A 21,775-nucleotide genomic window follows, 5' to 3' on the forward strand; every position below is an offset into this window, starting at 1 on the left:
TTTTTGCAAATAATAATTAACTTAGAATTTCATGGCTGCAACACGTGCCAAAGTAGTTGGGAAAGGGCATGTTCACCACTGTGTTACATGGCCTTTCCTTTTAACAACACTCAGTAAACGTTTGGGAACTGAGGAGACACATTTTTGAAGCTTCTCAGGTGGAATTCTTTCCCATTCTTGCTTGATGTACAGCTTAAGTTGTTCAACAGTCCGGGGGTCTCCGTTGTGCTATTTTAGGCTTCATAATGCACCACACATTTTCAATGGGAGACAGGTCTGGACTACAGGCAGGCCAGTCTAGTACCCGCACTCTTTTACTATGAAGCCACGATGATGTAACACGTGGCTTGGCATTGTCTTCCTGAAATAAGCAGGGGCGTCCATGGTAACGTTGCTTGGATGGCAACATATGTTGCTCCAAAACCTGTATGTACCTTTCAGCATTAATGGTGCCTTCACAGATGTGTAAGTTACCCATGCCTTGGGCACTAATACACCCCCATACCATCACACATGCTGGCTTTGACACTTTGCGCCTATAACAATCCGGATGGTTCTTTTCCTCTTTGGTCCTGAGGACACGACGTCCACAGTTTCCAAAAACAATTTGAAATGTGGACTCGTCAGACCACAGAAAACTTTTCCACTTTGTATCAGTCCATCTTAGATGAGCTCGGGCCCAGCGAAGCCGACGGCGTTTCTGGGTGTTGTTGATAAACGGTTTTCGCCTCGCATAGGAGAGTTTTAACTTGCACTTACAGATGTAGCGACCAACTGTAGTTACTGACAGTGGGTTTCTGAAGTGTTCCTGAGCCCATGTGGTGATATCCTTTACACACTGATGTCACTTGTTGATGCAGTACAGCCTGATGCTTACGTGCAGTGATTTCTCCAGATTCTCTGAACCCTTTGATGATATTACGGAGCGTAGATGGTGAAATCCCTAAATTCCTTGCAATAGCTGGTTGAGAAAGGTTTTTCTTAAACTGTTCAAACAATTTGCTCACGCATTTGTTGACAAAGTGGTGACCCTCGCCCCATCCTTGTTTGTGAATGACTGAGCATTTCATGGAATCTACTTTTATACCCAATCATGGCACCCACCCGTTCCCAATTTGCCTGTTCACCTGTGGGATGTTCCAAATAAGTGTTTGATGAGCATTCCTCAACTTTATTAACATTTATTGCCACCTTTCCCAACTTCTTTGTCACGTGTTGCTGGCATTACATTCTAAAGTTAATGGATTTTTTTTAAATCAGTTTGAACATCAAATATGTTGTCTTTGTAGCATATTCAACTGAATATGGGTTGAAAAAGGATTTGCAAATCATTGTATTCCGTTTATATTTACATCTAACACCATTTCCCAACTCATATGGAAACGGGGTTTGTATAACCCAGGGGTCGGCAACCTTTACCACTCAAAGAGCCATTTTGGCAAGTTTCACAAATGAAAGAAATTAATGGGAGCCACACAAACAATTTTACAATGAAAAACACCGCATACGGAGCTTAAATGCTGTGTGCTATGTTAAACAGGGGTCTCCGACACACGCACCGGCACGCACTTTAATGTGGAAATTTGATGTTAGTGCAGCCCGCGAGTTTTGAATGAATGGCGCTTGATGACGTCATACTTGCCAACCCTCTCATTTTTCCCGGGAGACACCCGAATATCAGAGCGTGATGACACTGCATTTGGCGCCCTCTACAGTCTGCCTTAACAGTGTACCTGCTCGACCACATGTAGAATGCAATTTCAGCTTGCTCACGTAAGAGACAGCAAGGCGTACTAACTCAGCAGCCACACATCTTACACTGACGGTACCAATACCCAGAATCCCATGCAGCCCTAAATCTTCTGCTCAACCAACGCACAGAGAGGGGGGGGGGGGGTTGATGTGTGGGGGGATTTGGTGGTAGCGGGGGTGTATAATGTAGACCGGAAGAGTTAGGGCTGCATGGGATTCTGGGTAATGGTTGTGTTGTGTTTATGTTGTGTTACAGTGGGATGTTCTCCAGAAATGTGTTATTCATTATTTTTTGGTGTGGGTTCACAGTGTGGCGCATATTTGTAACGTAACAGTGTTAAAGTTGTTTGATACGGCTACCGTCAGTGTAAGCTGTGTGGCTGATGACTAAGTATGCTTCGCTGTCTCCTGTGTGTACAAGTAAAAGCTACCTACAACATGTGGCTGGACTGGCACGCTGTTTGTAAATGCTGTAGAGGACAATTACTGCAGTGCAATTAGGGCACGCCGTTTATTTAGTAATTAGAGTGTAAATAGGGTTATCTTTTCCCTGGGAGTGCTCTATGAGAGGCACTGAGATCCATAAATCTCCTGGGAAAATCTGGGGGGGTGGCATGTATGTAGCTGAGCCGCATCAGAGTGGTCAAGGAGCCGCATGCGGCTCCGGAGCCGCGGGTTGCCGACCCCTGGTATAACCCATATATTTGAATTTCAGGACACCCCTGAGTTCATGTGGATCATCTCTGAGTGAAAACAGACTCTGTATGTTTGCAAGTAGAGCTCTTTGTGAGAAACATTATTGCAATGTTTGCAATGCATCTCAGACCTCATTGCTCAGGCTGCATTGATATGCAGGTCCTAAAGAGTGAAGCGCCAGAGGCCGCCGGCTCGCCAACTTGGCTCAGTGGGTGGCTTCTGGCCAGCTTCCCCCATCCTCCCATCCACTTAATCACCCATTCATTTCTTCACGCGCACACAAACATGTATCACGTGCAGCCCGGTAGCTCGGGGCGGCGTGTGAACGACAGCGCTGCCAGTGTGTTGTACTTTATTACACCTGGAACTGTGCGCCTCATGCATTTTTAATGGGGGTAATTTGCACAGGGGGCCCCCGCGAGTGTCGGTGTTACACTCGCGACAGCGACACTGTCTTAGCCCTTATCTACTTTCCAAGGCAATTGCTCTTGCGAGGACGCGTAAACTGCAGACCTCAGTACAGGAGATTACTCTGCGATATTGTCTCTTATCGTGCGTGCCGATCGGGGAGAGGAAAAAAAAAAAAGAGACAGACGAGGAAGCTTCATCTATTGTGCGGTCGGCTCCGGCTTACATTCCATCTTTGAGATGAAATCGGCAACCTGTATGCGCTCCCCCGCCGGTGAATTATGGCTGTTGTAAAGCGCATTTTTCATGGTATAAATGCGGTTCCAATGAAAATGTGTTTCCGACGGTTAAGCCCACTGACAGCAATACGATGATGACTTTTTGCTATATTGTTGTCATATTCAACCTCTTCTTTGAAACGTGTACATCCAAAGCCCAAATTGTCTTTTCATTTTGACAATGTAACAAACTACATTTTCGTTTGTACGTTTTCCAGAGCCGAAAGCGGGCATGATTGCTACCATGGGGGCCAAAGAAAGTTGTGACTGCCAGCAATTTGATAAAGAAGGTACGTCCAAAACCCTCAAATCTAAACTCCAAACATCTCAGAACAAGCTAGTCAGGTTACTTCTAGACCTCCACCCCAGATCCCACCTCACTCCTACCCACTTCTCTAAAGTGGGCTGGCTCAAGGTGGAGGACAGAGTTAAACAACTTGCACTGAGCCTAGTCTATAAAATCCGCTACACCTCCCTGATACCGAAGTACATGTCAAACTACTTCCTTAACGTAAATGACCGCCATAACCACAACACCAGGGGGTGCTCCACTAACCACGTTAAACCCAGATTCCGAACTAACAAAGGTCTTAACTCATTCTCTTTCTATGCCACATCAATGTGGAATGCGCTCCCAACAGGTATAAAAGAAAGGGCATCTCTATCCTCCTTCAAGACCGCAATAAAAGTTCAACTCCAGGCAGCTACAACCCTAAACTAACACCCTCCCCGGATTGCTAATAATCAAATGTAAACAATCAAATGCAGATACTTTTTCTTTTTCTTATGCCTTCTGATCTCTCTCTCTCTCTCTCTATGTCCACTACTTGATGTCCATATCCCCCCCCCCCCCTCCACACCCCTGATTGTAAATAATGTAAATAATTCAATGTGATTATCTTGTGTGATGACTGTATTGTGATGATAGTATATATGATAGTATATATCTGTATCATGAATCAATTTAAGTGGACCCCGACTTAAACAAGTTGAACAACTTATTCGGGTGTTACCATTTAGTGGTCAATTGTACGGAATATGTACTTCACTGTGCAACCTACTAATAAAAGTCTCAATCAATCAATCAAAGGTGAAAAGCAAACCTATGCGGGTTCTCATTCATCCAGCTCGTTGTCATCTCAGGGCGTTCAATCAATCGGGGGATTATAAGGCACATTAAAGGCCTACTGAAAGCCACTACTACCGACCACGTAGTCTGATAGTTTATATATCAATGATGAAATCTTAACGTTGCAACACATGCCAATACGGCCGGGTTAACTTATAAAGTGCAATTTTAAATTTCCCGCTAAACTTCCGGTTGAAAACGTCTATGTATGATGACGTATGCGTGTGACGTCAATGGTTGAAACGGAAGTATCCGGACACAGTGTATCCAATACAAAAAGCTCTGTTTTCATCGCAAAATTCCACAGTATTCTGGACCTCTTGTTGGTGAATCTTTTGCAATTTGTTTAATGAACAATGGAGACTGCAAAGAAGAAAGCTATAGGTGGGATCGGTGTAAAAGCGGCTGGCTGTAGCAACACAACCAGGAGGACTTTGACTTGGATAGCAGACGCGCTAGCCGACACTAGCCGCCGACCGCACGGATGATCGGGTGAAGTCCTATGTCGCTCCGTCGATCGCTGGAACGCAGGTGAGCACGGGTGTTGATGAGCAGATGAGGGCTGGCTGGCGTAGGTGGATAGCTAATGTTTTTATCATAGCTCTGTGAGGTCCCGTTTCTAAGTTAGCTTCAATGGCGTCGTTAGCAACAGCATTGTTAAGCTTCGCCAGGCTGGAAAGCATTAACCGTGTAGTTACATGTCCATGGTTTAATAGTATTGTTGATTTTCTGTCTATCCTTCCAGTCAGGGGTTTATTTCTATTGTTTCTATCTGCATTTAAGCCCGATGCTATCACGTTAGCTCCGTAGCTAAAGTGCTTCGCCGATGTATTGTCGTGGAGATAAAAGTCACTGTGAATGTCCATTTCGCGTTCTCGACTCTCATTTTCAAGAGGATATAGCATCTGAGGTGGTTTAAAATACAAATTTGTGATCCACAATACAAAAAGGAGAAAGTGTGGAATCCAATGAGCCAGCTTGTACCTAAGTTACGGTCAGAGTGACAAAAGATACGTCCTGCACTGCACTCTAGTCCTTCACTCTCACGTTCCTCATCCACAAATCTTTCATGGATTTAGCAAAAATATGGCAATATCGCGAAATGATCAAGTATGACACATAGAATGGATCTGCTATCCCCGTTTAAATAAAAACATTTCATTTCAGTAGGCCTTTAAAGGAGTCATATTATTATTATTTTTTTCTAAATGGAAAACACTTCTTTGTGGTCTACATAACACGTAATGGTGGTCGTTTGGGCAAAATGTTGCATAGATTATGTTTTACAGATCATCTATAGCTTCAGGATGCGCCATCTTGTGGGCGGTCTTATTTACGTGGCTCACCTTCGACAGCGTCTTCTCCCCGTCATCTTTGTTGTAGCGGTGTAGCGTGCAAGGACGGGAGTGGAAGAAGTGTCAAAAGATGGCGCTAACTGTTTTAATGACATTCAGACTTTACTTCAATCAATAACGGAGCAGCATCTCCTCATACGGAAACAACAACATGTGTCCCGTGAAAAACCGTCCGACCGGAACTCTAATAACTAAAGTTCCTTGGGTGAATAATGTAAACTCACCACACCGGTATGTTTTAGCGCTTTCATACGAGTTTACTGACAGATATAAGTAAGAACTTTACACTACTTTAAATTAGAAATGGCAACAGCGGTGGATGAATGTCACATAACAAGAAGATAGAGAAAAAGAAAAAGCTTATCGACTATGGTGGACTCGCACAATTTTTCAGGATTTATGCAGATCCCAAATACAGATCAGCAGGTATCAGAAGGTAAGAAAAGTTGCTTTTGCATAATATTGAGAAACAAAAAACGCCAGATAATATGCCTTACCCTATACACACAATTAATACTCATATGTTGAAGCACATCAAACGCTGCAGCCTACACTACTTTTTTTTGTTTTTTTTTTGTTTTTGTTTTTGTTTTTTTTTGTTTTTGTTTTGTTTAGTTGTTTTTTTTTTTTTTTTTTTTTTTTTTTTGTTTTGTTTGTTTTTTGTTTGCTCCATGCTTTTTTAACCTGTAAAGCACTTTGGTGCAATCTAAAAAGTTGTTGAAAATGTGCTATATAAATAAAGTTGACTTGACTTGACTTGACTACACTTATCTCTTATGTTTGACTGCCATCTACTGGTCACACTTATCATGACACCATGTACCAAATAAAATTGCTTCGAGGTGGGAAAGCCCAACCAAACTTATTCCTTACATTAGGCGCACCGGGTTATAAGGCGCACTGTCGAGTTTTGGGGGGGAAAAAAGTATTTGAAGTGTGCCTTATAGTCCGGAAAATATGGTATATAATCGCTTCATTTTTTGAAAATTAATATCAATGTGTCACGCTCCCAAGCCCACACACAAAAACACAAATAGCTGTCTGCTAAGCACCTCCGACACGTCACGGCTTCACAAACATTTGTACTCAACAGAACTTTTAATATCATAAATAAAATTAGGTTGGTTGTAATAACAAGTGAAACCAAGTTTTATCTACAGATTATTATTCACATCCAGACAGGAAGAAGAAGCTGTTGTAGCGTGCATACACACACTACATCACCCTGTACACACGACAAGCACTGCCTGGATTGATAAGGTCTTTTCAGATTTAAAGTGTTATATTTTTCATAGACAAGTGGTAGTAACTCCATGCTCCATGATTTTCACACAGCCAAGGGAAAAAAATGGTGTCACGGCAAAGTCCGCCTCATTAGCAATGAACCCGCCTTCGTTCGCGACTTAATTTTGCCTAACTTATGCGATGTGGGCATGTCCGCAGGCTTGATGGGTGAATATGAATAAGAAAAACACTGTAAAAAAAAACAACACTGAAGCGCAAATGGAAGAATAGGGTCCTTACTGTAGTCTCAGTGCAAGGCAGTTTTTAAAGTAGCATTGAGGTTTGAGTACACTTTTAACTTTTCATGTTCAAATTACGTCGATTTTAGAGTAGATGAGCTGTTTTAAGAGCATAGAACATGTTTATAAGTGTGTGTTCAAGTCTAACACTTTTGTGTAAATGACTTATAAATACTTTAAATCCATATAATCGATGTCATCGATCTACATCCTTAGCAGTGATGGACTTTGTCGAAAATATAGCTACAGCAATAGAAAATAAGCAATATGGGAGTATTTATTGACTTATGTAAAGCTTTTGACACAATCGATCATTCCTTACTTCTGCAAAAATTGGAAAACTATGGCAGAAGAGGTGTTTCACAACAGTGGTTAAGTAGTTATTCAAAGGCCTACTGAAAGCCACTACTACCGACCACGCAGTCTGATAGTTTATATATCAATGATGAAATCTTAACATTGCAACACATGCCAATACGGCCGGGTTAACTTATAAAGTGACATTTTAAATTTCCCGCTAAACTTCCAGTTGAAAACGTCAAGATATGATGACGTATGCGCGTGACGTCAATGGTTGAAACGGAAGTATTGGTACCCCATTGAATCCAATACAAAAAAGCTCTGTTTTCATCTCAAAATTCCACAGTATTCTGGACATCTGTGTTGGTGAATCTTTTGCAATTTGTTTAATGAACAATGGAGACTGCAAAGAAGAAAGTTGTAGGTGGGATCGGTGTATTAGCGGCTGGCTGTAGCAACACAACCAGGAGGACTTTGACTTGGATAGCAGACGCGCTAGCCGCCGACCGCACGGATGATCGGGTGAAGTCCTTCGTCCTTCCGTCGATCGCTGGAACGCAGGTGAGCACGGGTGTTGATGAGCAGATGAGGGCTGGCTGGCGTAGGTGGATAGCTAATGTTTTTATCATAGCTCTGTGAGGTCCCGTTTCTAAGTTAGCTTCAATGGTGTCGTTAGCAACAGCATTGTTAAGCTTCGCCAAGCTGGGAATTATTAACCGTGTAGTTACATGTTCATGGTTTAATAGTATTGCTGATCTTCTGTCTATCCTTCCAGTCAGGGATTCATTTATTTTGTTTCTATCTGCATTTGAGCCCGATGCTATCACGTTAGCTCAGTAGCTAAAGAGCTTTGCTGATGTATTGTCGTGGAGATAAAAGTCACAGTGAATGTCCATTTCGCGTTCTCGACTCTCATTTTCAGGAGGATATAGTATCCGAGGTGGTTTAAAATACAAATCCGTGATCCAGAATAGAAAAAGGAGAAAGTGTGGAATCCAATGAACCCTGGTACATAAGTTACGGTCAGAGCGAAAAAAGATACGTCCTGCACTGCACTGTAGTCCTTCACTCTCACTTTCCTCATCCACGAATCTTTCATCCTCGCTCAAATTAATGGGGTAATCGTCGCTTTCTCGGTCCAAATCTCTCTCGCTGCATTGTAAACAATGGGAAAATGTGAGGAGTCCTTCCTCCGGTGACGTCACGCTACTTCCGGTATAGGCAAGGCTTTTTTTTATCAGCGACCAAAAGTTGCGACCTTTATCGTCGTTGTTCTCTACTAAATCCTTTCAGCAAAAATATGGCAATATCGCGAAATGATCAAGTATGACATCAAGAATGGGTCTGCTATCCCCGTTTAAATAAAAAAAAAACATTTCAGTAGGCCTTTAAGTAATAGATCTCAATATGTGGAAATGAATAAGATTTGTGGGGTTCCACAAGGCTCGGTATTGGGACCTAAGTTATTCATACTTTATTTAAATGATATTTGTTCAGTATCTAATAAATTGAAATGTATTATGTTTGCAGATGATACAAATGTATATTGTTCAGGAGAAGACTTGAAGGAAGTGTTGAGGATAATAGAGGTTGAGTTGCTTCAGCTGAAAAAATGGTTTGATATTAATAAAACTAAATGTATGGTGTTTAGTGGTGCAAGGACAAATTGTGAGGCAACATTAAAATTAAATCAAGTGGAAATTGATAAAGTATATGAAACTAAGTTCTTGGGATTAATAACTGATCATAAATTATGTTGGAAACCGCAGATTGAATATATAAAGGGAAAATATCCAAATCCATTGCTATTCTTTATAAAGTAAGACATGTTGAATAAGAAATGTCTGCATATGTTATATTCATATTTTATTTTTCCATATCTAACATATTGTGTTGAATTTTTTTATTTTTTTATAAAACAAACATAGACCTAATAATTAAACTTCAAAAAAGGGTAATTAGAATAATACACAAAGCGTGCTACTATGAACCTACCAATCCATTAGTCATAAGTTAAAGTCAAAGTCCCAACAATTGTCACACACACAATGGGTGTGGTGAAATGTGTCCTCTGCATTTGACCCATCCCCATGTTCACCCCCTGGGAGGTGAGGGGAGCAGTGAGCAGCAGTGGTGGCCACGCTCGGGAATCATTTGGGGATTTAACCCCCACTTCCAACCCTTGATGCTGAGTGCCAAGCAGGGAGGCAATGGGCCCCAATTTTTTGTAGCCTTTGGTGTGACTCGGCCGGGGGTTGAACTCACAATCTCCCAGTCTCAGGGCGGACACTCTAACCACAGGGCCACTGAGCTGGTCTATAAGTTCTAATTGTCATGATCCGTGGCTGGATCATGTTTGGTTTAGTTATGTTCTGATAGTGTTAGACTCCCTTAGTTCCTGTTTTGTGCACTTCTGGATTTGTTTTGGTTACCACGGGTACTAATTGGTTTCACCTGCCTCTGATTAGTGTTCGGCACGTTCACCTGCTGCCGAGCACTAATCAGAGAGCTATTTATTCACGTTGCTTGCCACACTCGGTCTGGCTTCATTGTTTGCGAATGCAACAGTTACGTTGGGTATTCCTTGTTTTCTAGTTCATGATTCCAGTGCTAAGTTTTGGTTCTTTAGCTTCTCGCGCGAACGGCACGCTTTCCTTTTGCTTGTTTCCTGTTTTTGGTTTAAGCTATGATTTATGACATTAAATCATACTCCTACCTTCACGCTTTGTCCGGAGTTGTCCGTTCTGCGTTTGCGAAGATTACTTAACTGATCTGAAACGTAACCCCGGCGATAATCGAGAGAACGGTTAGTTGTCTCCTACCTGACACGTTTATTCTTAACATCCGGATCTTTCGCGGTGACGACGCCAACCAGCGCTCCAACTCTGGCGTCCTCCTGCACCTCCATGACCGTGCCTTCCGCCGGCTGAAAGAGCGGCGGCTCGTCCACGTCCGACACGCTAACCCGCACAATGGTCTGGTCTCGGAATGTGCCCAGGTCCACGAAGCGGGGGTCCACGTGTTTATTGACCGCCTCCACGACGACATTGTGGGTGCGCTTGCTCTCGAAGTCCAGCGGCTGGAACAAAAGCAAGTTGGTTTTGGTTCGGTGACGCTCACCTGTTGACTTGAACGGCCACGCACGCGTACCTTCTTGATGGACACCACGGCTTCCTGTGTGATTGCGTCGGTCGTGACTTTGAAGAGCTCGCCCCCTTCTTGGATCAGGTAGCTCATGTCCGTGTTGTCTCCCATGTCGGCGTCAGTGGCGATCACGCGTCCTACCGGCGTCCCCACAGCCGCCCCTTCTGATACCATGAACTGGTACATCTCTAAACGGAAAAAAATAACAAAATAATGAGTTGAGTTGAAGAACAAAATAGATGGCTTGAAGTGTAATAAAAAAGTCTGCTCACTACATAAAACACAAGGGACTGCATTAGATTGTTGGACTACCTGCTGTAATGTTCCAGGGTTTAACTGTTGATAATGTCATAAAATGCGTAAAACCTGCCAGAGTTCATTATGGACGGAGAGGAAAGACATTACACATTTTTTTCTTATCCTGAAGGTGTACCAATCTTAAAGGGAACTGCACTTTTTTGACATTTTTCCTATCGTTCACAATCCTTAGGAGAGATTAGTGTTATCCCGATACCAATATTTTGGTACCAGTACCAAAGTTATTTTGATACTTTTCAGTACTTTTCTAAATAAAGGGGACCATAAAAAAACTGCATTATTGGCTTTATTTGAACAAAAAACCTTAGGGTGCATTAAACATATGTTTCTTATTGCAAGTTTGTCCTTTAATAAAATAGTGAAGATACAAGACAACTTGTCTTTTATTAGTAAGTAAGCAAACAAAGGCTCCTAATTTAGTCTGCTGACATATGCAGTAACATATTGTGTCATTTTCCATTCTATTATTTTGTCCAAAAGTGGTAGAAAATGAATTATTAATCTACTTGTTCATTTACTGTTAATATCTGCTTACTTTCTCTTTTAACATCTACACTTTTGTTAAATGTAATAATCACTTATTCTTCTGTTGTTTGATACTTTACATTAGTTTTGGATGCTACCACACATTTGGGTATCAATCCGATACCAAGTCATTACGGGATCATACATTGGTCATATTCAAAGTCCTCATGTGTCTAGGGACATATTTCCTGAGTTTATAAACATAATATACATTTTTTTTTAAAACTGAAGAAGATGTTGTGATGCCAAAAAATATCAATGTAATCATAGTAGTACTGACTAAATACGCTACTGTACTTGGTATCATTACAGTGGATGTCAGGTGTAGATCCACCCATGGATCCACGGGTGGCGGACCAGAGGTGGTAAAGTACCGAATATGATTAATTAGTATAGCTGTACTATACTAATACCGGTATACCGTACAACCCTAGGAGAGACAATAATACAGAAGTGTTTTGGTTTTTTTTGCATTCTGATTTAGAATTAAAGCTGCAAGCAGCGATGGACGGGACCGACTTTGACGGCACATAAAATCCAAAACGGAGCAGTAATTAAAACTCTTTCATCAACTTTTAATCAGAAGGGTTCAATCTCTCTCCTGTGCTAGTTTGAAGCCGACACGACAAACACGCTCAGAGGAGATAATGTTTGAAAAAAGGTGATCGGTTTTTACAAAACTTTTGTTTTGAAGGGGGAATTGCAAACTTCCTGTTGATTTTTGCTGGGGGTTGTCAGTGAATGAAATGTAGGTCTAATTGAGACCTACATAGAGGTTTTTGTTTCATGTCTCTACGACATTCCTACTGGAAGTTACATGCAGTTTTGTCTGTGTTTTCTTCCTAGGAGCAGTTTTGTCTGTGTTTTCTTCCTAAGGGGCCCTAGAGCGCAATTTTGAGTTTAGGGGTTGGGTTTTTTTATTAGATCGCAATTTTTGCCAGTCCTGATGTGTGTGTCCAGTTTGGTGAGTTTTGAAGCATGTTAAGTGGGTCAAATTATAGCTCAAAGAGGCAAAGGTGACTGTTTTTACAAAACTTTTGTTTTGAAGGGGGAATTGCAAACTTCCTGTTGATTTTTGCTGAAGGATGTCAGTGTATGAAATCTAGGTCTAAGTGAGACCTACATAGAGGTATTTTTGTTTCATGTCTCTACAACATTCCTACTGGAAGTTACAGGCAGTCTCTACAACATTCCTACTGGAAGTTACAGGCAGTTTTGTCTGTGTTTTCTTCCTAGGGGGCGCTAGAGCGCAATTTTGAGTTTTGGGGCTAGGTTTTTTTGATTAGATCGCAATTTTCGCCAGTCCTGATGTGCGTGTCAAATATGGTGAGTTTTGAAGCATGTTAAGGGGGTCAAATTACAGCTCAAAGAGGCGGCGGTATAATAATAATAAAACCTTACAAATACAATAGGGTCCTCTGTCCCATAGGGACATTCAGTCCCTAATAATCATCTTGTTCTCTGTGGCTTGCAATGCAGCTAATGGGAGCAATCCATTCTGCCTCTAAATCACTTTGAAAATGCATCCAAAAACCGCCAACAATACTTAATTTACTTTCCGTAACCTGCGTAATAACCAAGCTGTAGCAACATATTGTAAGAGCAAACACTGAGGAACTCTTTCTAGCGTAGTAACACGGCATTAGCTGTAAGCTGGCTACGGCAAGAGGTCAGCAACTGTATGGCTCTTGAGCTTGTAATGCACAACACAATGCGATAGGACACCAATCTGTACTGACTGAAAAACATGAACAATCATATTATACCGTATTTCCTTGAATTTCCGCTGGGAATATAGTATTCGCCTGCCTAGAATTACAGCCGGGTCAAATTCGTTTCGCAAAATAATTAGCGCATGCTTGGCACTTCCGCCGGGTCAAATATGAGTCATTAAATGACTCCCGCCTCCTGGTGGTAGAGGGCGCTAGTGATCCTTCTTGCGACTACCAGTAGTGCAGAAGACCGGTGCTGCAGAAGAAGACAACAAGCAGCAAGCGTGAGGAGCGATCGTTTGCTTGCACTTTTAACATGGAGGATTACATATCTAAAATAAAACAGTTTTCTAAACTGGACTTTCAATCGAAGCAGGAGGTAGTAATTAAAGGAATATCTCCAGAGACTTTTAAAACTGAAGAAAGATAAGGAAGACTGACTTTGATCAGAAGCAGCTGCACATGGACATCATTTATAAGTAAAGGTAAGACCATAGTAACGTTTTTTTTTATTAAATGTGCTTTTCATGATAAGGTAAGCGCCGGAGTGAGAAGAGGTTTTAAAATAATTAGCGCATGCTTGCCCATCCCGCATGCTTTTGGTAAGCGCAGGAGTGAGAAGAGGTTTTAAATTAATTAGCGCCCCTGCGGCTATTCAAGGAAATACGGTTGTATCTGTAAAGTATTAGCCCACTTTTCATGTTTTGTTTGTACACAGCTAGCTCGACAGTGTATGTACTGCATTTGTACTAACACGCATGATCATGATCAATATTATAGTGACTCACTCCATGGACAGTTGTGCGTTTGGTCCACGTGGCCGGGGACGTTTCCAATTGATTTTGGGTAAGCACTCTATTTATGTGAGCATAGTTTGGCTCCAATTTCCACATTTACCGCGTCAAGTTAGGCTGACCTCACCCTCTCTTCATGCTCACTTTTATAAGCAGCAGTTCATCCTCAGTATATCCATCTTCAAAAATATAAAGTTGTGAATCCTCATTTGTCCAAAAATAGTCGTCTTTGTTGTCTCTTAACATGTCTGCCATGATTAGAACACACTTGCGTTTGTTTGCGGAAGTAGGAACACGGAAATAAATGCGCTGAGGAAATTGCCTAAAATTATTATTATTGTACATATTACGTATTGCTATGAATGTGTCTGTTCCTATATTATGTGTGCATATAAAATGTCGATGGAGGGTTCTGAAGTTGTTTTAGAGGACTTTGAAGGCTTCAACAGTGACTCCAAGCTTATTTTATCATCTTTAAATTCCTTAAAAAAGGAAAAAAAAAACAAGTGTGTTCTTGTCGCTCACAATAATTGTGAACAATAGGCTAAATTCCCCAAAAAACTGCAGTTCCCCGTAAAGGTCTAACAATTCTGAGTCTATCAGAGCGGGGAAATGATTACCCTGCAAGGTTTAACCCTCCGAGCGAGCAAACAGGATTTACGTGTAAAAGTTATGAATACAGAAATAAGAAAAATAAAATTGAGTTCAAACAGTCGGATGGCCGCTGGTCCTACAGCCATACGAACAAAAATTGAGGTAAGACAAAAGTAAAAACGAGTTATTGTTCTGTTATAAAGGGCGTTGTCTTTCATGCTTATCATGCTAACTCAGTAAAGATAAAGTAAAACTTGTACATCAATTACACCTTTGCTCTCGGAGGTAGATTTATTATTTTTTTTTACCTTTCTTCTATTGCCTCATCCTTGTTCCAAAATGCTGGTGCTGAGTGTGAATGCTTAAAGGTGAGCTGTCACTGTTACCATGGTTTTCTTTTCTTTTAATCACTATTTCAATAACAATGTAATTTAAAACATTACATACAAAATAAAACATTATTTAGGAATATACACTATATTGCCAGAAGTATTTGGCCACCTGCCTTGACTCACATATGAACTTGAAGTGCCATCCCATTCCTAACCCATAGGGTTCAATATGATGTCGGTCCACCTTTTGCAGCTATTACAGCTTCAACTCTTCTGGGAAGGCTGTCCACAAGGTTGCGGAGTGTGTTTATAGGAATGTTCGACCATTCTTCCAAAAGCGCATTGGTGAGAAGGCCTGGCTCTCAGTCTCCGTTCTAATTCATCCCAAAGGTGTTCTATTTGATTCAGGTCAGGACTCTGTGCAGGCCAGTCAAGTTCATCCACACCAGACTCTGTCATCCATATATTTATGGACCTTGCTGTGTGCACTGGTGCACAGTCATGTTGGAAGAGGATGGGGCCCGCTCCAAACTGTTCCCACAAGGTTGGGAGCATGGAGTTGTCCAAAATGTTTTTGGAATACTGGAACATTCAAAGTTCCTTTCACTGGAACTAAGGGGCCAAGCCCAACTCCTGAAAAACAACTCCACGCCATAAGTCCTCCTACACCAAAGCATCCGATGCATTGCATTGGACTTGGTGATGCGTGGCTTAGATGCAGCTGCTCTGCCATGGAAACCCATTCCATGAAGCTCTCTGCGTACTGTACGTGGGCCAATTGGAAGGTCACATGAAGTTTGGAGCTCTGTAGCAACTGACTGTGCATTTACATCGAATACTTGGCCAATTGCAAAATGTACTTTTTGTTTGCCTGCAGATAAAGATTTAAGTGAAGAGCTTCGTTAAAAAAATGAACAATTAATTAAAATGTACTCGTTGGAATTCAGGTGTGCCTACATTTGTCATTTATTGCAATGACAGTAGAGTGAAAGTGATTAAGATTGTGGCAATAATACTATGTATTTATATTATTGTTTTGTTTTTCTACTACGTACGTTTGGCTTTTTATATAAAGCATTGATACAACCTTCAAATATCACAGCACGTCGCAAGAAACGCCGTCGTAAAAATTGCGAGAAAAGGAATTGACTTAGTTTGCTCCACTTGCCCTGATCTTCCCCACAACCCCTCTTCCCTTTGAGGATCTGATTTGACAAGATTCTAATTGCAATTCCGCCAGTGAAAAGTAGCTAGGGCAGGTGCTTAATTGAATTTGTAGAAATGCGTAAAGTGTGAGAGGACGACTTTCTGAGTGTTGGACACTGAGGACAAAAGCCTGACCTATTATCAACAATTGGTAGGCATTTTTAAATCTTATCGTATCGTATGTTATAGCTTTGGAACTCTTTAGTAAAACAAATCTGACTAAATATTTTCTGTTTATTTATATCGGGGGTCCCCAAACTATGGCCTGTGGGTAGTACCAAGTAAAAAAAAAAAAATAAAATAAAAAATAAAAAAAAAAAATATATATATATATATATATATATATATATATATATATATATATATATATATATATAATTATCATATATATTTTTTCATTATTATTTTTAAAAATATATCCTTTCTAATCCATTTTCTACCGCTTGTTACTCTCGGTGTCTCCTAGCCGCTCAGGCAAATCATATTGTCTAAAAATGCATTTTCCCATCGATAACGTTACATCATTGCACTCGGAATATATATGTATATATATATATATATATATATATATATATATATATATATATATATATATATATATATATATATATATATATATATATGTATATGTATATATGTATATATATATGTATATATATATATATATGTATATATATATATATATATATATATATATATATATATATATATATATATATATATATATATATATATATACATATATATACATATATATATATATATATACATATACATATATATATATATACATATATATATATATGCATATATATATATATATATATATATATATATATATATATATATATATATATATATATATATATATACATATATATATATATATATATATATACATATATATACATATATATATATATATATATATATATACATATATATATATATATATATATATATATATATATATACATATATATATATATATATATATATATATATATATATATATATATATATATATATATATACACACATATGGGTTAGGTCAGGAAAAAACACAAGAGGCTTTATCGTCCCTACAAGCCTGTTTCAGGGAAACCTGCGAAACAGGCTTGTAGGGATGATATAGCCTCTTGTGTTTTTACTGACCTAACATATATTCTGCTCTAACCCGGTATTGAGCACTGTATAACGGATAAACCACAAAAACATATATATATATATATATATATATATATATATATATATATATATATATATATATATATATATATATATATATATATATATATATATATATATATATATATATATATATATATATTAACCCAATGGGGCCCCCCCCAGTCAAAAAGTTTGGGGACCCCTGATTTACATAGTATCAATGTAGAAACTAACTCAATCACTCCTTCATATGTCATCAGCTTGATTTGTATAAACTACCCTGAACTGTGAAATGCGCTGGAAACACAAACCACACACTTCTACAGGAATCTATAGTTCCAGGAAATAAAGGCTTTAGGAACTTACATTTCCTGAACTTTTGGTGGAAAAGAGCCTATTGATGTACCATGAATTAATTTACGTGGACCCCGACTTAAACAAGTTGAAAAACGTATTCGGGTGTTGCCATTTAGTGGTGAATTGTACGGAATATGTACTGTACTGTGCAATCTACTAATAAAGGTTTCAATCAACCAATGTCAACTTCCACATTCAAATCACGTCCAACGACTTCCATGTCTTTCAGAGGCTAACATGTTGGAACACTCACTCTGCGGGAAGCGTGGCGGGTTGTCATTGACGTCCGTGATCACTATGGTCACCGTGGTGGAGCCGGAGAGACCGCCCATTTGTCCAGCCATGTCTGTTGCCTTGACGACCAACTCATAGCGATCCTGCGTCTCGCGGTCCAGATCTGCCACGGCTGTCATTATGATGCCTAATGATAGCCGCATGGGCGGCACAAAACAAACAAGAGGGAAATGTGCAGAGGAGTGGAAAAGTGAGTAGTTAGCATTTATAACCTGAATGACATCAATCTTTTATTTTTGGAACGGCACACGTCAGCCACATGTTAATTGTGGATGTGTTCCATAAGTACTTCCTCAGACTTCCTTCATAGTCGAGATCGTGACACATTGCAGCCTTTGTTCACACGTCGTTTTAAAAATAATCATGTAAATAATAATTATGTATGCCAAAAGGACGCTTCCTCCATGGTAGACTCACCGAACCCCTGGGGTTCGATCGAACCCAGCTTAAGAACCACTGTCTTATTATTATAATCAAGTGACAGTAGTCAATTTCAAGAGATTATTTTTTAATATATGTGATTTGGCCCACTTAGATATTGTATTTTTTTGTAATCAGCTATGCACTAAAGTATTTTATGGCTGTGTGGGGGTCCTGCTTTGGAAAGATTGTGCAACCCCTTTCAGAGATCACATTTAGTTCCCCTAAAACAGGGGTGTCCAAAGTGCGGCCCGCAGCTAATTGTTTACCGGCCCGCAACACATTCTGCAAAAATTGCAAAATTGAAAGTATTGCAAAAATTTAAAAAAAAAAAAAATTTTAAAAAGTGGAATGAGGTGAAATCTAACGAGAAAAAGTTGCAATGTTGACAAAAAGCTGCCATGCAGGCTGTTTTTTATTCTTTTGTCTTTCTTTCTTTTTCTTTTTTTTTTGCCATTGCTCAAAAAAATAAAAAATAAAAAATAAAAAATCGATGTTATAATTATTGACCTATTCAAGACTCCAATGACTTCAAAAATGTCACTTTAAAATGTTTTATGTGGAACAAATATTGCATATATTGTGTGGTTGCCATATAAAAGCATCAAAGTTTTCTTTGACAAAAGAGTATAAAAACAAACAAAATAATAGTTCAAACGTAAAATGGACAGATATATCTGAAGTTGATCTCGTAACTTAAGTGTTGAAAGTAAAAAAACAACTAATACAAATGTATCACTTTATGAGTGGGGGACTTTTTGGATCCCAAATATATTTAGTGGGATTGTATTAATATTTTCACTGTGATTACTCAAAAATATTAAAGAATTAAAATCAACGGTGTCCTGCATTATTGATCTTTTAGAACTCTAATTACTAAATACTGCATATTTCCAGTTTTACTATAAAAAACAAAGTTGTCTTTGACAGAAAAGGCATAAAACCTTTTTCTTTTTTTCTTTTTTTTTTACTTTTTATCAACCTGAAGTTGATATAAAGCAGGGGTCACCAACCTTTTTGAAAGCAAGAGCTACTTCTTGGGTACTGATTAATGCGAAGGGCTACCAGTTTGATACACACTTAAATAAATTGCCAGACATAGCCAATTTGCTCAATTTACCTTTAACTCTATGTTATTATTAATAATTAATGATATTTACACTTAATTGAACGGTTTAAAAGAGGAGAAAACACGAAAAAAATGACAATTAAATTTTGAAACATAGTTTATCTTCAATTTCGACTCTTTAAAATTCAAAATTCAACCGAAAAAAAGAAGAGAAAAACTTAAAAAAATAATTAATGGAACATCATTAGTAATTTTTCCTGATTAAGATTAATTTTAGAATTTTGATGACATGTTTTAAATAGGTTAAAATCCAATCTACACTTTGTTAGAATATATAACAAGTTGGACCAAGCTATATTTCTAACAAAGACAAATCATTATTTCTTCTAGATTTTCCAGAACAAAAATTTTAAAAGAAATTCAAAAGACTTTGAAATAAGATTTAAATTTGATTCTACAAATGTTCTAGATTTGCCAGAATAATTTTTTTGAATTTTAATCATAATAAGTTTTAAGAAATATTTCACAAATATTCTTCGTCGAAAAAATAGAAGCTAAAATGAAGAATTAAATTAAAATGTATTTATTATTCTTTACAATAAAAAAAAAATAAAAATACTTGAACATTGATTTAAATTGTCAGGAAAGAAGAGGAAGGAATTTAAAAGGTAAAAAGGTATATGTGTTTAAAAATCCTAAAATCATTTTTATGGTTGTATTTTTTCTCTAAAATTGTCTTTCTGAAAGTTATAAGAAGCAAAGTAAAACAATTATTGAATTTATTCAAACAAGTGAAGACCAAGTCTTTAAAATATTTTCAAATTCTATTTGAGTTTTGTCTCTCTTAGAATTAAAAATGTCTGGCAAAGCGAGACCAGCTTGCTAGTAAATACATACAATTTAAAAAATAGAGGCAGCTCACTGGTAAGTGCTGCTATTTGAGCTATTTTTAGAACAGGCCGGCGGGCTACTCATCTGGTCCTTACGGGCTACCTGGTGCCCACGGGCACCGCGTTGGTGACCCCTGATATAGAGATTTACTGTAAGCGTTAAATAAATAAAAATAATAATAATAATTTGACTTATTTTTAACATTTTAATGACTGAGACCCTTTATGGTCCCCGGGAGCCATAAAGGTTAAACAAAAAAAAATCCATATATTTTGTTATGGTTTGAAAATGAAAAATATCAAAATGGCCCCCGCATGCTTAAATTTGTCCGTGTGCGGCCCTCAGTGGAAAAAGTTTGGACACCCCTGCCCTAAAACATTCACATGTTGCATGAGATGAAGTGTTTATTAACTTTCTGTCTGTAAAATACATATTTTTATTAGCAATTCTGTAATCTACTAGACATCATTTCATGATTAATATCCAAAAATGTACATTCTTAATAAATGACAGTAGAATAAGCACACATCTGATTGAGGAGTCATAGTATAACGACCTGGAATTTACACTTTGTTTAGGTGTTGGAGTTGTCCAACTTTGTGTGTGGCCATAAACGCACCAGTGGCTAATTGCCAACGTGTATGTGTTGGTGCAGGTGAGAGAGAGCAAGCGGCTGCTGTTGATATAACAGATGACAAAGAGTTGCTTTTGGCTTGGTTTGTACGGTAGACACTGACTAGTTTTGCTAGATAGAAGTATTTTACACATTTTTTGGTGTGCTTATTTCGCAAAATAAAGGGAACCGATGGAATTCCTGTCCTCCTTAAAGTGTCTCAACAGACGTTACATTAATTTAACAGTGTTGACAAACATTGTTTTATCTGTTGTGGCCACCTTTCGTCACCTGTTACTCACAGTTGCATTGCAAAAATCATACAAAACAAATGATTTGTTTATTTTGTTTAGAGTGGGATTTGATTTTGTGCGCGGCATAGATTTGCTGTGCGCAGAGGACGCGTGAGCAGTGCGCAATTGCGCAGGGCGCGCACCTTAGAGGGAACGTTGGCTGGGGGGGTGTGAGGGGGTCCAAACTGAGGCCAAGGAAAAAAAACTAAACAAAGAAAAAAAACTCATAGCCATAGCACATGTGTTAGAGGGAAACATCAAAGAACATTAAAGGCCTACTGAAAGCCACTACTACCGACCACGCAGTCTGATAGTTTACATATCAATGATGAAATCTTAACATTGCAACACATGCCAATACGGCCGGGTTAGATTAGTAAAGTGCAATTTTAAATTTCCCGCGAAATATCTCGCTGAAAACGTCTCGGTATGATGACGTTTGCGCGTGACGTCACGGATTGTAGCGGACATTTTGGGACACCATTGTGGCCAGCTATTAAGTCGTCTGTTTTCATGGCAAAATTCCACAGTATTCTGGACATCTGTGTTGGTGAAACTTTTGCAATTTGTTCAATGAACAATGGAGACAGCAAAGAAGAAAG

The 21,775-nt window shown here is 38.9% G+C and overlaps 1 protein-coding gene across 2 annotated transcripts in view; it reads right to left on the minus strand.

Moving 5' to 3' along the window:
- The window catches only part of LOC133643496 (cadherin-22-like), a 1,271,581-nt gene that overhangs the window by 127,511 nt on the left and 1,122,295 nt on the right, over window positions 1-21,775 (minus strand). For both annotated transcript variants that reach the window (XM_062038118.1, XM_062038117.1), the window contains exons 8-10: window positions 17,847-18,014; window positions 10,592-10,773; window positions 10,264-10,520 (exon numbers count right to left, since the gene is read on the minus strand). In XM_062038118.1, the coding sequence (XP_061894102.1) occupies window positions 10,264-10,520; window positions 10,592-10,773; window positions 17,847-18,014 (607 nt within the window). The remainder of the gene's footprint in view (window positions 1-10,263; window positions 10,521-10,591; window positions 10,774-17,846; window positions 18,015-21,775) is intronic.

This window comes from Entelurus aequoreus, linkage group LG26, assembly GCF_033978785.1.
Source record: "Entelurus aequoreus isolate RoL-2023_Sb linkage group LG26, RoL_Eaeq_v1.1, whole genome shotgun sequence".
NCBI lineage: Eukaryota > Metazoa > Chordata > Actinopteri > Syngnathiformes > Syngnathidae > Entelurus > Entelurus aequoreus.